This window comes from Eumetopias jubatus, unplaced genomic scaffold (assembly GCF_037043125.1).
Source record: "Eumetopias jubatus isolate StellerSeaLion01/CBP00866 unplaced genomic scaffold, mEumJub1_p1.0 scaffold_6, whole genome shotgun sequence".
NCBI classification, from domain to species: domain Eukaryota; kingdom Metazoa; phylum Chordata; class Mammalia; order Carnivora; family Otariidae; genus Eumetopias; species Eumetopias jubatus.
This window is the reverse complement of record NW_028274812.1, coordinates 14,971,816-14,991,366: the sequence shown is the minus strand read 5'-3', so window position 1 is coordinate 14,991,366 and position 19,551 is coordinate 14,971,816. Positions and strand designations below refer to the sequence as shown.

The 19,551-nt window shown below is 37.8% G+C and overlaps 1 protein-coding gene across 1 annotated transcript in view; it reads right to left on the bottom strand.

Annotated features, from left to right (window-relative positions):
- SYNE1 (spectrin repeat containing nuclear envelope protein 1) overlaps positions 1-19,551 on the bottom strand; it is a 454,522-nt gene that overhangs the window by 119,997 nt on the left and 314,974 nt on the right. Inside the window, exons 94-98 of the mRNA XM_028103363.2 lie at positions 17,877-18,050; positions 15,067-15,258; positions 6,555-6,689; positions 5,485-5,594; positions 1,712-1,868 (exon numbers count right to left, since the gene is read on the bottom strand). Of these exons, the coding sequence (XP_027959164.1) occupies positions 1,712-1,868; positions 5,485-5,594; positions 6,555-6,689; positions 15,067-15,258; positions 17,877-18,050 (768 nt within the window). The remainder of the gene's footprint in view (positions 1-1,711; positions 1,869-5,484; positions 5,595-6,554; positions 6,690-15,066; positions 15,259-17,876; positions 18,051-19,551) is intronic.

Sequence of the window (19,551 nt, the reverse complement as noted above, 5' to 3'; positions counted from 1 at the left end):
GCTGACAGAAAACATAGCTCTCTGAGACAAGAGTGGGTCATGGATGAGACACCCAGGAAGTCTCAATGCTGGATGAACCATGCAGATGCTTTAGGCTGGATGGACAACAGGTGGAATCCAGGGATGGGCATTTAATGAATAGAGAATAGTAAGTAAACATGAATATTACTAGAAATGCTTTGGATTATCTGACTTAGGATAGTCAGAGAAGACTGCAGTTTCTTTTTTAGGGCTGTCAATATCCCTTATAGTCGAAGGAATGGGGAATACCAGAACATGAAGGTAAGCTAGTGGTCAAGTCCAGGAGATCCACATCAGAAATCAAGAATTCAGGCTAGGAGTCTGAGAAATGTTTGATCAGGGATGTGAAGAAGGATTAATTCAAACAGGCAGAAGGTCCATGAGAAAGCTTTAAGGCACCACTTGCCAGGGTGGAAAAGGATTCTGGGATAATGACCTCCAAGAATGGAGTGCTCTATGCTGCCCAGGGCCACTGCTGGTGACTATTCATGTGGACGGCGACAAAGAAGGCTCCTGGTCAGAGCAGGAGAGGAGTGAGATAGGGTGGTGTGACACAAGTCTGTAAAAAGAGACAGACAGGCCTGACTCCGGAGCACTGATGCATGGCTCCCCTACAGATAAGGGGACACATTGTGACCTTCAGACTGTCTCCTTTTCAGGTAGTCCTGGCAAGCTGTGTCTGCTTACAGTGCCTGCTTTGTCGGCTCCTACCCTTCCCTCCTCAGATGCACTCCAGTTACTGATAGCCTTTCACTTCTGGGTACAGCTTCTCCCAGCCCTGAAACTAGTCCTAGTCAGATCAGCGAGAACAGCAGCTTCCTCAGATCCACAGTAAAGAACCTCTGATAATATGACTGTCACAGAATGGCCCAGATGAGCACTGTGGGCCCAGGTCCCAGGACTAGGTTTCTATCTTCAAAATCCAGCTGGGCCACAGGTGTGGTAAACATCGCAGGCCTCCCTGGGCTCCCACCTCATGCACTAGCACTCTACGGGGTCGATTCCTCTGACTCACAAATGTTCTCTGGCTTCTGCTTACCGTGAACTAATAGTTATTATCTACCTGGAACCTTCTGTTGCTATATTCAATTCCACTGGATTTGGCTTGCTTTGTGGAAACAGGTCCAATCTCACACAGTACTTGTTCCATCTAGGGAACAAGCCTACAGATGGGCCAGTAACCATTCTAGCTGACCACTGGCTTCCCCTTCCTTTTAGATCCACTGAGGTCCCAACATGTTTCTCATTAAGATCTTCTGAAACTATTAAATACTGGAAATAGCAATGGAAAATAAGATAACTTGACAATTTACTTCCAGAAAGTAACCAAATTTGTTGCGTTTCTCTTGTCCCAGATGTGTATATTCTTGACTTGCAATCTTAATTTTAGAGGTTGTGAAAAAAAAGGAGGGCCGCTAATTTAATGGATTATGCTAATGAGTCATCAGTTATTAATCATCTCTGAGGAAAAGAGTATCTAGAAATCAAATAAATTTGCACATATAAATATATAATTATTAAGGGAAACATGAAATGTGCTTGTTAAGAAACATATAAGATGAATAACTTCTTTTATGTCTTATTTTAGAATTGATAATGAAATTATAGATTACTGCACAGTTATATTCCATTAGCATAAGTTATACATCTTTTATATTAGTTAATATATAAAATCAAAATGCTTGGATACCACTTGCTCTTGTTCCTGTTCCAGAACATTCTGTAGTAGCTTCTGCTTGGTACTAAATTCTTGATGTAGGCTTTCCCATTTCATTCTCATCTGGTCTTCAGCAGCTGATTTCTCCCCTTCCATCCCCAACTCCTGGGATAACACATCAGGTTTTTCGCTATTAGAAGAATAAATAATCTAAGTTTACAATGTGTACAAAAAGGCATTAAGTTCTAGGTAACTTATTGTATATACTAGATCTGGCCTCTAAAATTGGAACTAGATTATTCTAGTCATTAGCTTACACTTTAGAACTACAAATTAAAATAGAAAATTTGAGACTAACCATAAACAAATATATTCTTAACTTATTCTATAACTGAACTATGAGCACAATAACAATTTAACAATTCATTAAAGATATCTCAGTATTAAAGATACAAAATAATTGTTACATTTAGAATCGTAAAGTATACAATTAGACTAGTGTCCTTAGACAAACAGCCCACAGAATAATTAAAAAACCCTAAAAATGCCACTTAGTCTACTGAGAGCTTTTATCCTGACTCCAAAGAAAATGCTACAGACAAGGTTTCAGGACATGGAACAGAAGTACAGAGGGTGGAAGGCACTGAGTATCATCCTTATTAAGGCAGCAGGGTGGCATCAAAGACTATGGCCTCACAGGTGAGACAGATCTGGGTTAGAATCTCTTCTCCAGCATATTAGATTTGTGACTTTGAGTAATTTGCTTCAATTCTCTGATCCTCAATTATCTCATCTTCATGATGAAGACAGTATCTATCTTGCAGAAGTGTAAGAATTTAGAGAAGATAGCCACAATGCCTGGAACCCTACCAGGAACTTAACAGCCACTTGATAAATGGGGCCTAACGATAAGAGTCTGGGGGACCCAAGTTCCAATAGATCCTAGTTTGTCAGGAGTTTTAAAGACCTAACTAGAGGGGCGCCTGGGTGGTTCAGTCCGTTAAGCATCTGCTTAACCTGGGGTGGAGCCCTGGCACATAGGGCTCCCTATTCAGTGGGGAGTCTGCCTCTCCCTCTCCCTCTGCCACCCCCTCCACCCCAACGCCCTGTTTGTGCTCTCTTTCTCAAATAAATAAAATCTTAAAAAAAAAGACCTAACTAGAACTATGTCATCTGAAAGACATACTATATTGTAATCAATATTTCAACGTAACTTTTGCTTAAGTGAGAAAAAAAATAACAAGTTCATTGGCAGGATAATACTATACACTATCCTGAAGTCTATTCTTCTCAGAAGAAGTATTGAATACAATAGTTTCTTTAGGTAAGTCTGTTGAAGTAAGCTGTTAAAAATTATCTATAAGGCTATAATGCAGGATATTCTTCTTCTAGGATACAACTTAGAGAATCTCCCCAACCTGCACACTTAGAGGCACATAAGAAGGTTAATGTCAACAACGCTAGTAATAGCAAAAAAAAAAGAAGTGGGAGCAAGGTAAATGCCCATCAATAAAAAAATGGGTGAACAAGTTATTGTCACAAGATAAAATACAATTAAGCAGTTAAAATGAAAGAACTAGATCTATATGTATCAACATGGATTGGTTTTAAAAAGTAATATTGAGTGAAAAAGTGCTAAAATCATGTTGGGATCTCTAATTTTGTTTGTCATGTTAGTCTCTGGAGTTCTCTGTGTGTTTTTCAAAAAAATCTTTTTAAATAAAAAAGTTTTAAAGTTCTTATGAAATTAAATTTCTTTATTGTGATGTCCTTTGTAATGGTGGACTGTAGTACATCATTTTTAATTCATTTATGTTTCCATAACAATTTAGTATAAAACTAGGTGATAAACTTAATCACTGACACATATGAAATGTCAGCAGCAAATCAGTCGTAAATGAGAATAAAACCTTTTGTTTCCCATGAAAAATATTCTTTCCCTTTGATGCTTATATCAGTTAATGTCCAACTGAGTTTCTTTATCTATCCTTCAACCCTTCTATACATCACATGGTACTTAATCTTTATATATTAAATTTGTACCCTTGAAGCAAATTAGGCCCCTCCCACGGGGGTTTTCTTACACAAACTACTTCATATTTGACACTCCTAGAAATCAGCTAACAAGTTAAAATCTGAATACGAGGTTTTTTCCCCTTAACAATGTTATTCTGTTCTTTTAAATATATATATATATATATGTATATGTATATATATATATACATATATATTCTTTTGGCTTCTAGATATTGCTTATTTTATGTTTTTTGTTTGGCTTATTTACGCAGATGCTTGAAAGGCATGGCTGAACTGTAATCAAACAGACTTACAGGTGACTTTTCTAAAGATTTTGTATAAAAATTTAAAAATTTGTGAAATTTGTAAAGCATTCTTTAAAGTGACTCGTGTGTAGAAAGGCAGTATTGCACTGAGAATTTCTCTTTAAAATATTTTTTGTATTTGAAACAGCAAATGGGTTTGTCTTTCATCTGGGTCCTTCCAAAGCTAAAGGCCAAGGAAAGAAAAATATCATGGGAAGAAAGTTGCAGAAGATTCCTACTGCTGCTTTTTGTGACTACTCATATGATGCGGAGGCAATGGGTGAATGGGTTCTTTGTAAAAATAGAGTTTGGCAAAAATATTCAGAAAATTGTGAAGGATGAACAAATGTTTTAGAAGAACTGGAGGCATAAAATGAAAAGCGAAGGCAGGTCTTGACTCAGAGTCGGCGTGGAAGGAACAGCATTTCTCATGTTACATTTTTTACACTAGCAGGCATTTCCACCTTTTCTATTATTTGGTACTATAAATAATATTTCAAAAGTCATCTCCATAGCATGTATTTCCTCCTTTGGTTATTTCCTCCAATAAATGTTCAGAATTGACAACACTCAGTGGACTTGACGCTATTTGCTGTACCATGGTGGCCGAAGGATACTACTAAATCAAATCTTTACAATGCATGAGCACATAGGTTTCACTGAAACTTTTTTTTTTTAATGTTTTGGATTTTAAAGTTTTCCTACATATCCTCTCAGTTGCATCCACTGCTTTCATAATCGTTCTGAGATGGAGGTGGTCGATTATCTCTGTAATCCTAGAGATGAGCAAACTGAGGCTCAGGGCTGAGTTCCTTTTCCACGGTGACTGGTGTAGGAATGGAGAAAACCCAGACCTGACTCAAAATACAGGGATACTTCAACCCTGCTCTGTGGGTCCTTTTCTGTCCTGCCTTTTAAGTCAGAATCTCCAACTTGAAAATTCTCTAACTTCCTTCTTTTTTATTTTAACACTTTACTCCACTGTGTACAAGGCTTTCAGTTTCCATTCCAAACCAGTTCTTGAAACTCAATGACTTTACATGTAGAAATTATAGACAGACATCATCAAGAAAAATCAAGACATTTAGCGGGCACATACATTTATTTTTCTGAGTGATGTTGGGGATAGATGAGCTCATTTTGCAGGGAAAATGCTTTGCAGTTAGATATAATCACTCAGAAACACAGAGGAATGTGTTTAGAATGCATTCCTTATTTGATTCTCAAAAATTAACTACTAAGCATCTTCTTCGGACAGATATGCTCAGCATACTGGAAAGAGGGCAAACAAGTCAGTCATCAGCCATCATAATTACTAGCTATCCTTGTGCTGCACAACAAATGTTCACAATGCAAGTAAATTTAATATCATAAAGTGAAAACAAAATGATTAAGTTCTTGCAGATGTTTAAAATAAAATTTCAGGTGAGATGTTTATATTTCTTCAAATCTGGGCAAGTTGGGAGAAAGTGTTTAGAAACGTACCCAGCACCACCAGAGGTCTCTGCAGCTGAGTGCTGGGTGAGAATTTCCTCTCCACGACTGGCAACTGACCGCAGGAGGCTCTTCTGCTCAGCTAATTCCTGTTCCAACTCCTGCTCACGGAAAAGCAGAAATGGAAACGTGTTACTTTGTGATTATTGCCTACGATCATGGTTTTATGTCTAGAAAATTCTCAGAGACCTCCTGTAGTAAGTTTCTAAGTCTGGATGTTACATAAAAGGTGTGGGTTAAGGTAAATGCACAGTCATGTCTCCACAGTACTCTATACCTTTCTTTGGCTTTTATAAAAGGTATCTCTGGAAAATCTTGGAAAAAAAAATTTAATGGAAAAAAAATTCTGCTGGGCAATGGTGCCCTCAAGTGGTACACAGTGCACTTTCACTTCTCAAAATACTGCCTTTTCAGCTGAGATAAGCTCTCTTGAATTCCCCACTTGCTTCATAAATTGGACAATCAACAGATTTGATTTTACTTTTTCACTATTTGTGAAAAATGTCTTTTCTGTTTGAGAAAGTGAAATATTTTAATATGCCCCATTTCTAAAGCTAAGGTATCAATGAGAAATCATTCATCAAAGCTCATTTGTTTCACTAGGTGATAATTTTTAATCTTATCTTGTGATGGTGAAAATTTTCACTTAAAAGTGAAAAATAAATTGCATTTTTAAAAAGTTTTTTTAAAAACATGTAACTCAGGCTTTTTACCAATTCTCAAAGGCCTTTCTGAGGTTATTTATTCTCTAAAATAGGCTCGAATTGGGGCAAATCTGGAAATAGAGTAGGTAACCTTCATAAGGCAGATTATAATTGAGTCATGCTATTTGTAAACCTGAACACCAGCTTTTCTTAAAGAAAGGACTTTAAAATGACCAATCATTCCAGGGGTCATAAGAAAGTACACTGAAGCAGTTAGCCAGGTCTTATTTCTGTCCAAAGAGAAGATAAAGGGACACTCTGTATTTAGTACAGAAGTCACTTGTCCACCTAAAACATGTCTCTCCAGGTGTTTGTGTGGCAGGTCTGCAGGCTACGGAGAGGTCAGAAATGCTTTACTTTTTGTTGTTGAAGGCTGCTCTGTCGCTGGTGGGTCCACATGGTCCGCGCTTGGGCCAGCCAGTCCTGGACCCCGGGGCTCTGGCTGGAAGTTAGGTCGGCATGGCTCTCCTCCTTCTCTTGCGCGGTGCCCTGCTTTTAAGGAGGCAGAAATCAAGAGTCATACTATCCACAGAAAATCCTTAACCAAATGGAGTGAAGGCAACTTTGGTGTGGTCAGTATAATAATACCAAAGTAGATCCATTTGGACATGAAACCAGACTTAAAAAAAAAAAAAAAAGGTAACATAAAACCCATCGAATTTATGGTATTTGCAGAAAGGAGAACAATAAACAGATGATTATACTCAAATATTTGAGGGGGAAAACTGTCTACTTAGAGGCTAGGCTTTTTTAGCTGACTGATGTGGTCACCAGATATTCCAGAACTTTTTCCATGAGAATATAACTCTAGATCTCACTTCCCCTACTATCACCATCCAGACCAGACCCCACTGTCATCTGTTGCCACTGCTGGCATGGATAATGTTTGGCTAAAGGAGAAAGACAAGAGAAATTACTCCCTACCTAGGCAGGGATTTATCCATCCTGCTTGATTATTCTGATGGAATTTGAAAGGCCCTCTGATATTGCATATCAGAACGGAATTAGTTCAGAATGAGAGCCCTTCTACTCATATGTATATATATGTCAAAAAGGTAAATAACACGATCTTAAGATAACTCATTCACTAAATAGTTATTAAATAAGTGTGCACTGTGTGTCAGCCACTGTTCTAGGCATATTCTTCCCAGAAGCCAGACAGGGGCCCTGCTGGGGAGACAGACAATGAACAAGCAAGATAAGCTGAGATAAGAGCTATAAAGAACTTAAAACTAGATAATGGGATAGAAAGTGAAGGGGAAGGTTTCCTAGGCTGGTCAGGGAAAGCCTCTTGAGAAAACTGCACTGAGCACTGAATGATGAGAAACCACCAGCCTGGCACAGACGTAGGTGGAGGGCCCTCCAGGCAGAGGCAACAGCTGGAGCAAAGACCGTGAGGGGAGAGAACCTGAGCTTCTGAGAGGGCGCAGTGGCGGCAGCAGCAAAGCCATGGGGCAGAGAAGAGGGACAGTTTACAGGGAGCTTCCACAGAGGAGGGGGTCTTGCTCCCTAGCCCCACAGCTGCTACTCCCCAGTCCTTTGGTTCTTCATTGCCAAATCTGACCATGGAATGGGATCCAGCCGCTCCAGATCATCCAGCCTGATTGCCCACAAAGACCCTTCTCTTCTTCTTATATTCAGATTTTTGCATTAACTCTTCAGGTAAATAAATGGGGTCTATTTACCCGTCTGTCTTATTCATTAGAGTCTCACGATTAAATTGCAAAATGTCTGAGATAATGTGGAGATCATGAACTTTGCCACATTGGTAGCAGTGCTTGGAGTACAGTGAACTGAAAGAAACTGTGAAACCTAGAGGTAATATTATGCATAACCCTCTCCCAGATTTGGAGCCACCTTAGCTCACAGGTTATTTCCTTTCCTTCAAGATGATCCAGCTTCCCAGCAAGAGAATAAGGCTTATATAGAACAATGGGGACTCCACTGGTCTAAGGTAAGCCATCTGCATTTCACAGGACCTTCCCAATGGATGACTAGTGATACCCAGTTCAGTATGTTCCCCACTCCTCCAGGAATGCTGCTTACAGATAAGCAGTGATTTTCCTGAGGGTGAGAGGGATGGGGTGAGTGGGCACTCTTCAGCACTGAAGCCCATACATTTCTGCATGAACCAGATTCTCTCCATCTGAGAATGCACCATCTACCCAACATAAACTCTGAAATATCGTGGCTCTTCTGGTAAGGTTAAGACAGCAGGTCAAAAGGGACCTGCAGAGAATGACGCTAAGGAAGTCAGTGTACAAGGTTGAAAGTTGTCTCCAGGGAGAGCTGCACCAGCTGACAAAACGGTGGCCATGGCCATGACCTGCTGCTTCTTACGGGATCTGGTCACTTCCCCTCTGCTTTGCTCTTTAGTAAAGGTTTGTTTTCAGAGCCCAGCCTAGAGACTCATGTGGTGACTTCTCAGGGGCACCACCTCACCCTTCTATGCAGGTTACTATTGTTCGATTGAGAGCTTTTTTTTCCCCCCCAAATTCCTCACACCAAATTTGTGCTTAGAAAAATAACAATGGAAATGTTAGATCTTAAGAACAGCTTAACTACTTTTACACACACAGACACATACTCAGAATCTAAGACTTAAAATCTAAAGGGAGTCATATTTCACTAAATGAATCCACAGCTTTAGAGAAACAAAAATTAAGTAGCATCAAAAGCAGATGTTTAGTATGTATTTTCTATGTGGTTAGGTTCCATTTTTCAGCTAGTAAATTTTTCTTTGACTGATTCAGTCATTTCAAAACATAAGACTTGGACCACAGGAAACAAAAAATGATTAAGACTCCAGTTCAAATTTCATTCCCTTTCCCCTGAGGATGACAAGGTACTGACTGAAGGAATAGAATGATGGTAATTACATTCTAGTAGATCTGATAATAGTTTTCTCTCCTACCTAGGAAACAGGAAGTATGGCAGCTTTGGTCCCCAGAGTTCCCCGAGGGTGGGGCTACATAAGCTGTTTATTTTGGAAATACTAGAACAGTAACCACTTTTGCCAGGAACATTCTTTGGAAGATTAGTGAGGATTGGAAATGCTAAATATTAAATAAAACATTTCTTTATAAAGCATTTCATTATTTTATATAGGGCAAACTCTGCTCCTTCAAAGGATGATAATGTGTGAAAATGACCTAAACCTTTTATGAGGAAAGATACCATGTAATTCAAGAGATGGTATTACGTGCCCATATGTCTGTGTTCCTTCACAAAGACAAGGAATCTCTTGGGGGTGGGGGAGGAGATTAAAGGGATTGGTTATTCTTTGATACAGTCCAGTTAGTTAAAAAAGATGGCCGTGATAGATAATGACCATTTTGTAGGCAAGCAGCACTGAGAAATGGTGTGCTTAATGGCCATACAAGACTTAGGAAGGGGCTCCAGCTCTCCTGAATCATGCAAACCCCAAGTGAAGGATACAACCTCACTGACATCTACATTCAATGGAAGATTTTTTTCCCCAAAGTTAGTTAATTTCAGATCAACTCTGAATTTTTTTACATGAAGGCAAATGACCCTTTTTATGGTACTAATAATGTAAACAGGGCTCATTTTATTTGTACAGTTGGAAAAATAATCTCTTCAAATAGCTCTAATTATAAAAAAAGAAAATCAATAGTTTATATGCTGGAAACTCATTAGACAAAAGATGAGGGAATTTATAGATATTTTAAAAATAAACAAGGATCAATTTAAATTCAGTGAAACGCTACCATGTTTTCCAGTATTTACAATTTTTACAACAGTACCCTCAGGAAATCCTTCTACTTGGGGGGAGGGTCAGGATTTTACTCAATCTGAAGAATCCCTGTGGCCATGGACAGGATCTGCTGGGTGTGAGCCCCACAAACTATTGAAGAGCTCAGCCCAGCCATCTCTGACCCAATCTCAAACCTAACCTTCCAGCATGTCAGGAGTTCCTTTCCCCCCAAAGCATGTGGTTTGCAAACAGCTGGTGGTTTTGTTATTATAGTCATTGCTATTTGAGCACTTCCTGTGAGCATTACTTGCATTAAGATCCTCAGGATTTTTAAAAGTTGAATACTATTAATATCCCTATTTTACAGATGCGAAAACTGATTTCTTGACCTCAAGTTCCAGGAGCTTGCCCCAGGTCACCTAGTTAACGACTTGTGGTACACCAGGATGGGGAGACTTTAGGATAGTAGTTGCAAAGTGAAGGTCCAAGAACCTAGTCTGACCTCTGTTTGGCACACAAATTATTTTAAGGTTTTAGAATCAAATGGCAGTGTTTTAAAATTGGGAGATTATTAGATATAAATCCAAATGTCTCTTCTCTGGAAGATCTAGCAATACTGCCAGTAAATTCTTGTATGACAATAGTTGGAGCTGAGGAACAGCTGCTTGACATAAGACCAGCTTGCCAAGGTCCAGACTGGGCCTGCTTCACTCATTTATATGCCCGTACCAGGCCCTGAGGACTTGGAATTCGTGCCTTCACCCCCTCACCCCCACCCCTCAAACCTCCTTTTAATCCTGACATGTGCCACCTGCATATCAAGTTGCCCCCTCCCTTCCTACCTGCCCTAAGGGGTAGGGCACAAGTACAGCTTTCATTTTATTATTATTATTATGTTCAATTAGCCAACATATAAGTACATCATTTGTTTTTGATGTAGTGTTCAACAATTGCAGCTTTCTAAATAACTATTCCAGATGTGAAACCTTAAAGTCTCTCCCTTTGATTTGGTTCTTTAGAGACAAGGTTCATTCACATATCATCATTAGGAAAAGAAAAAAAAAGCACGATATATTAGGTTGATAATACTTTTTTTATAAAACCAAGTAAATTACTGTAAACTTTTATAGTTAGAAAATCCTCATTTTGTTAAATTTTAATATTTTTATTTTTTTAACTAAAATTTTAAAAGTTTATATTCCTTACTCCCTAATTTTAATATTTTTAACACTTTTCTTTTTGCTTTAATTCATAAAGTCAGATTGCATGTACATTTTAAAGTATGTAAATTTAAAGTAAAAAGCAGTATTTTGTCTTTATTTGCATTTATTTAACCAATAGTGAATTAAAATACCTTTTCACATGCTCACTGTTCACTGGCCATTTGTATGTCTCTTCATTTGAATTATCTCATCTTTTGTCCATATTTCTATTAAGGTGAACTTTTCATATTGATTTACAAAAGATTTGTGGAAATTAAGGGAGTTAATTATTTGTCATGTGAATTATACAGTTTCTTTCCTATTTGCCTGTCTTTTCATTTGGTTACTATGTTTTTGGTCATATAGAACTATTTCATTGTTGTGTAGTAGTTTTAAGGAAACTAAAATTCTGTGTGGGGGCATACCGGCAAAGATCCTTCCCATCCGAAGATTTTTTTTCAAATACCCATATGTCCAGAAATTTTTAGGTTTAAATATTTGGTGCATCTGTGATGCTTTTTTTTTTTTTCTGTAAAGAATGGGATAGAAAATCTAGTTTATCATATTTCAAGTGGTTCACCTATTACTTTATTATTATTTTATCCACTGATTTGAAATGCTACCTTAACCATTAATCAATTTCCCTTAAATACTGGGGTATCTTTCTGGAATATTTATTCTGTAAATTTTTTTGTTCATCCATTTATTGTGCCAGCGCTAAACTATTCTAATTATTGTAATACTGTATTTTAACATATAGTAAGATTAAATTAGCCCCTCATAACTCTTCACTTTCAGAAAATTATGCTTAATTTCACATTTATTTTATTCCAGGTAAACCTGGAATCATTTTGTCACATTTTATATCGCTGTGTTACATTCCAAATAACAAACTTATATGTTAGTAAAGACAAAAATGTCATCTTTAAAAGGTTGTATTCCTATCTAAGAATAAAGTTTATCTGCCCATTTTTTCACATTTTTTTCTATTCAGGTTTTAAAATGTTATTTGTTGAGATTCCAAATACTTCTTATCTTGTTGATATTACAGGTGGAAAATTATTATTTCTCTAAGTTGTTTCCTCTTTGTACATGGCAAAATTATGGATTCTCCTTTTTTTTTTTTTTTTTAAGATTCATTTATTTGGGAGAAAGAGAGCCAGCAGAGGGAGGGGGGAGAGAAAGAATCCTCAAATGGACTCCCCGTTGAGCGTGGAGCCCAACATGGAGCTCCATCCCAGGACCCTGAGATCATGAGCTGAGCTGAAATCAAGAGTCGGATGCTTAACCAACTGAGCCACCCAGGTGCCCCTGGATTCTCCACTTTATTTTTTTTTTAATAAGCCAGTCATCTTACTAAATTTTTCCATTGCTTTTAATAGTTTTCTGTTGATCAGGTTTGATGTTCCAGACCACATTACACAATTAGCAAAAAGAACTGAAAATGTGTAGTTTAGTCTGAAAAGAACTGTCATTACACTGAGGAAACAGAGGCAATCAGAGTGTATGCTCATCAAGCTTCCAGCACAGTCTTGGTACCCTGCCCCCTGCCGGCATCTGGCGCAGACAAGGGGTCTCCCTGGCACTGGAGTTCTCAGACCACACCCCACCCTTTGGGCCCTCTCTTCTCCCTCCTACACAATTTTCGTCGGGTTCGTTTTCATCATTCTTTCTTCTACCGAGCTGTTTCCATCTACATGTAGGCATGCCATTACTCCTCTGATCTTAAAACGTTTCTTAAAGCTTCTCGTTTCCCTGCCGCCAGGTCACTGGTGCCCTCCTCTCCAGCCCGTGCCCTCGTCCTCACTCTCATTTCAGAGTTGTCTTGGCTTTCTCCACTCAACTGGAAGGGCTGCTGTTGAGGTCACCAAAGACCCACACGTCGCGGTCGGCTCCCAGTCCTCATCTTGTCCCGCTTACCGGCAAGTAGCTGCCAGGAACCAAACTCTCTATCCTCCTCTCACCTCCCTGGTTTCTCCCTTTTACTCTCTTTTGTGGGCTCCTCCTCCACATCTTGCAAACGCAGAGCACTGGAGCGGTCCAGCACTTGATTCCAGGACCTTGGTCTTCATCTCTCCTCAATCCTTTGGGATCTTATCAAGCCTCATGCCTTAAGGACCATCTAGAGGCTGATGACTCCAGTCTAGGTCTCTCTCCTGAATTCCGGCCACTAGGGGACACTGAATAGGCATCTCAAACTTCACCTGTCGGAAATTAAACTGCTGACCTGACTACTCTTTCTCCCCCGACATCTGTTCCTCAGGTAGTTTTCACCTTCACAATTATCCAGAATCTAGGAAGTTCTTGTCACCTCAACCTCCACATTATGTCTTCTAACCGGCGCCTGAGCTTCCACCCTGGTCCCCTATAGTGGATAAAGGCTGGTCTCGTCACTCCTCTATTCCCAAATACTCCGGGGTCTTCTTATTTCTCTCAGGGTAAAAACCAAAGTGGGTACGATGCTGATAAGATCCATTGTACCATGTCCCACGTTACCTGTACCTGGCTTCATTTGACACCACTCTCTCCTTGCTCACTCCACTCTAGCTACAGTGGCCTTCTTGAACAGACCAGGTGGGATGATCCCACCTGGGGGCCTTTGCACTTGCTTTCCCCTTGGTGTAGAACTCTCTCCTTCATATCTGCATGGTTCATTCCTTCAAATGTAACCTTAGGGAGGCTTCCTTAGTCACCCTGTTTAGAACTGCAAATCCACCCAGACTGCCTTTCCCCATCTACCCACCTTATGGTATCTCACCTGTGCCTCTTATCATCTCCTAACTTAATCTATAATAATGTGTTTTGATTTTATTTACTGTTTCCCCCAACCATAATCCTTTGAGATCAGGAATGTATAAACACAGGCATATAGACACAAATACAGTTATTTTCTGCGCTCCTTCGCTCAGTTATATAAAATAGCAGCTGACTCACAGTTGCTTCTCAATAAATGTTCACTTAATTGTTGTACAGGATAATAATAGTAATTTCTAATTTTTACAGATTAAAAAGAGCAAAATTAAAATACTGGACAGTATCAGAATGAAAGGCGCATGAGGGGAAGTCTGGGTGAAAGTGTTCTAAGATTCTTACATTGACCTTGAAGAAGATTAAGAAATAAACTTAGAATTTATTAGGTATGAGTGGGAAAGAGTAGATATTGGGGAGAAAAAGCATTCAACCACTTAAAAATAAAGGTTAAAAAGGAGAAAAGAAAGAATAGAAAGAGGAGAACAAAAATAAAAAACAAAAAGTAAGATAACAGAAGTCTACACAGATCAGTAATCCCAGTAAACTTAAATGGACTAACCCTGTCCTTTCAAAGTTAGAGATTTTCTGATTACCTAAATGTTTAAGACAAAGTACAGCCAAATGTCTTTTTAAGAAGCAAATCTAAAACAAAAGGACACAGAAAGGGTGAAATCAAAGGAAAGTTAAAGGATACACCAGGCAAATATTAGCCCCCCAAAACTCCAGTGACATAAAACAGAAATCACTTTGGGAACATTAAGATCACCACGTGAGAGTAAAAAGGCTCCATTCACCTAGAATATATGACAATATAAGGATGAGCCTTCAATTAAAAAGTCTGAGTATATCTGAAAAACAGAATGTAGGAGAATAAAAGAAAAATATTAAAATGTTATAGAATATCTTAATCTATGTTTAAATACTTTTTAAAATAGTCTATTTGCTAAATGTAGGTATTTATTTTCATTTTCTTCTCTTTTCCTACACCTCAGACTTCAGGTCTAGGGATTCAAACAGTCCTTACAAAACCTATTTGAAAATCAATGCCGAAGTGTGTGTAAAGCAGATCCGTGCTTAAGTATGTATCATTCCCCAACTCTTCCTTTAGGGATCCAAGGCACAGAAAAGGCCCGGGACAATGTAGAAGGATTGTGCAGTGTTGCAGCACTGGCTTGCTGCAGGTGGCTGGAGCCCTCACCTGGATGTCGAGCTGTTTGTCATGCAGTGCTCTCTGCAGCTCCAGGAGGCTCCCCTTGAGGGTTCTCAGCTTTACGGCCAGCAGCTCAGCCTCCTCCTTGGTGTGAGCCTTGCCTTCCAGCAGCAGGTTTTCATTGTGGACTGACAGTTCTGATAAGGCCACCACCTTCTGCTCTATTTCCACCAGCATGTTCTGGAGCAACAGAAATGAGGATGAAAATTCACACAGCTTGCTGGCCTCGGCAAAGATCCTTTCTCACATCGAAATACAACACTTCCTTAGTCTTTCACCAAAAGAATATGCCTTTGGGTTTTTTCCTACTTTTCTGACAGACCTGAAGAGTAGTTATAGATTTTTAAAAATTCCTTGAGCTTCCTAATTTTTCTCTTTTTTAAGATTAGATGTTATATAATGGAAAACATGTTGGAAAAGCACACGGAAAGCGTATTTCACATAGCCAACGGATAAGGAGAAAAGACCATGCTTTTGTATTATCCCATTATTGCGACTGTTTTATCATTTTAGTGTTAGATTGTGAGGCTTATGACTAATAATAGTAAAGATGTCATATGATCAACCCTTTGTCAATTTAAAGATGATTCTCTCTTTCAAGACACTTCTTTTTTTTTTGATTGCTGCCCTTATTTCTTGATTTTAATTTTTTTGTTTGTTATATAATGTACTTTTAACCTTCCATTTCTAAAAGTTTTCATAAGAATTTTACTTTCACTTTCTATGACAACTCTCTAGAGCTGCCTTTTCTTCTCAAATAGCGGCTAAGTTTAGAGAAGGAGCAAACTAGTCTCCCTTCTTCCAAGGTAAGATTTAAAACAAAAACTAAAAAAGAACAAAATAAAAATATCAAAGCTGAACAAGTAACAATCATTTTATTTTCTGCAGAAATCATTCTGTTCTTATATTCCTTAACTCTAAACTTTTTGAAATGTACTCCAATTTATATTTAATCAAGTAATCAAGTATTTTACTAATGAGAAAAGATATTTTAAATCAGAAAACTGCCATCAACTTGTAAGAATATATGTTGGAACCAAAAAACTAGAACTAAATGGAAGCATGAAATGTTTAATGAAATGGGGCTTAATGGACGATTTCCTGAAGATTATTTTTTGAGAAACTAATATAATTATGTGCCGGACAGACTCCTCCATTAGGCACAGCTGACACAGTGCTGAGAGCTCATAATACTTTTCGAGGCCCAATAAAAATCTTAATTTTAATTTCTTCTAAAATCAGAAGGAAAAAAATGAATATAATAATGAATATGTATTAATAAATCTACCCTGGATCATATTAGTCTTTGTACCAAAGCAGTTATAAAATAAAAATATAATTTTTAGTATTTGTATAGAGGAAGAAGCCCATAGAAGCAAAGTGCCCAGGGCCCCAAAATTCATAACGAGACCCTAGTAACAGCCACACTCCTAATTACACGACTGGCTTAAATACTACATTTGAATTGACTGAGGAACTGCTGTGTACTTGTGTGATTCCATATGCTTCTAGTTTCTAAAAATGTTGTCAAAATACCATTTCAATACTTCATAAAAACCCTGAAATATATATCTGAATTGTGGAATTTATCCATAGCTACAAAAATAGAGACACCCAAAAGGGATAGGTAGGAGTAATGCTAAAACATAATTTTGGAATGCTAGTTAGCACATGTGCTAATTTTAAGCACTAGCAGGGAACGTAAAAAATAGACATTTCTTTCCAGCAAGGAAACTTTAGAAAAGACGATATAAAAAACAGAAAACATTCACACGTGGTTCTCTATTCTCTCCCATCCAGGCAGAAAACAACAGTGCTTTGAATACACATAGATAAGTTGCCTAGAGAATTTAAAAATCCAAGTTATAATGATCAATATTACAATAAGTCTCAAATCATAAAAGGAATGATCAAAATAGCATACTACGTATTAAGAAAAAAGACAGTGTTCGTTCATTAATGGTTTTTGCATATTCCCTGATTCCAAATAGGAGATATATAAAGTTACACATCCTGATACTTAACCCCGCAGATTAGTAAGTCTTTCTAGATACTTGCTAGTTTGTTAAATGAAAGAGCTTCTAGATAACTTCACCCACATGTGAAGTCTATTATGTTGATAATCACTGAAATTCAGTGACTGGTACATGGGTCATTATCTAGTCTCTATACTTATACACGTGTTTGCAATTTTCCACAATGAAGATATAATAAAAAATATTACAATAAAAACCTTAATATCATTAGTCCTTACATTAATTCCAAGAGACCTCACATCAGAGGAAGTATTTTTCTGCTCCAAAAGACAACCTTCTATGTTCAGTCTATCTGCCTATAACTGACAGTTTTTCCAAGTTGTCCAAACAATATATCAGAATTAGAACCAAAATTGCAACAGAGCACCTGGAGACACCTCCTGCTGTGTTTATCCACACAGTTTATCCACAGTCTGATTCACTGATACGAATTCTTTTCATTGGGTTTGTAGTTCTTACTAGCCACTAAATGGAGATACCGTAAGTGTTTTTGGTATTTATGGTCTTTAAAAAATGTCCTTTAGGAAGCTGAAGATTTTCTAAAGAGTAGATACCACTGGTAAATTTTTTCAAAAGACTAAGTCCAATTTCGGGTATCATTTAATCTTTTATAAGGTATTGTTTTTCTACTCTCTAACCATATAAAATATACAGATTGTGAAAAATCATATATCCGTACCAAGTCTTTTTATTATTATGTTTTCTGTAGTTAAACAATGTACTTCATGATGTTGACATATTCCTTCAAGACCATTTTTGTACCTGGCAGTCCACCAGCTGGGCCTCCATGTCCATAGGTTCTTTGGCTGTACCCAGTGCGGTGTCCAGAGTAGCCTTAGTGCTCAAGAGCCAGTGGTCCAGCTCGTCAGCTTCACAGCGATACCTCTGCAGAGCCTGTTCCTGTCTCTGTTCCTCAAGCTGATCATTTAACTTCTCCTAATGGATTAAGTAGAATGTAACATAGATCACCATGAGGTAAAGTCATTAGGATTCAACACAACAGAACCAGGTTCTTAGTCCTGGTTGTGCATCAGAATCACCTGTGAAACTTAAAAAAAATAAAAAATAAAAAATAAATACCCATGCTTAGGCCACAACCTGGAGCGATAAATGAGTTTCTGGAAGTGAGTCTCAAGATTGGTATTTTTTAAAATGCTTCTCTGATGATTCTAATGTGAACTCAGAGTATAAGCTTCTTGCATAATATGCCTATGGGGCTAGGCAGATAATGTAAATAATGGAAACCGACCAAGGATTAGAACAAAACAATGGCGGAAGACGGTAAATGGCAATAGATACTTTACCTCAATGTCTGGGAAGGTGTAAGCAGTGGTGGGGACAGAACACCACCATGCAGTTTCAGGCAAGTGATTCCCCCACAGGAAGCGGGGGCTCAGTGGTACGAGTTTCTTGGGTGAAGGCAGAAATTCAAATTTTTTGTTACCTCTCTGGGTTTTCTCAATGATAGTAAATAATTCATATTAAAAAAAATCCAAGCCAATCACTTCATTTTAAAAGTCCTCCAGGATTTCATAGCATGATTAGGGACAGTATTAATGAATTAGAAAATTAATTCTTAAGACAAATACTATAAATACCTTATTTTAAAAATTATTTCATTAATAACTTATTATTGTTATTTTTAAATTTCTGGGCTCACATTAGAATCGTCAGAGAAGCTTGTTGAAAATAGAGATTAAATAAAGCTGACACACTGATTTTAAGTGTCTCCTAAACAACAAATAAATGAATATATGATTTGACTAATCTTATAATAGGTAAAGCTGGAAAGAGCCTACACACAATAATAGGTCCATGTTCAACTGAATTATGGCATAACCAGCAGCTAAATAAATAATCTTAAGTTCATATAATAAGAAATGTGTTGAGAACTGATTATGTGCCAGAGAAGCTGCCTGACCCTGGAGATACCAGGAGAGAGATACTCTAAAGGTCCTTAAGAGGTTTCCAGTCTAATCAAATATATAGGCGCAACATATAAACATTATATATGTTTAGGGCCAGGAATTCAAAGAGAACAAAGAAAAAGCAAAATAACTTATTTTGTAACCCATGTTATCATCACTAAAATTTATCTATTAAATAATGTTAAAGTTAAGTAACGAGAACACAGAATTACAAAATTATTTTCATGAACTAATGTGCTCAAACTGGCTAAGGGTGACTAAGGATTTATTCTTCAGAGTATTAGTAATACTGGTCATAAAATGCTCTTATTTAAACAGAGCAAACCATTATGCAAACCTTTCACAATTATTCTTTACAAGGCTCACGTCTACCAAGTTTTGCTTTCCACATTCTCAATTTTTCATGCTGAAATGAGTCAGAAAGTGGTGAAAAGACACATTCATGGCTACATACTGACTCAGTGCTCTATTCACAAAACCCTCCTTGAGACACACACAATACCAGCTTC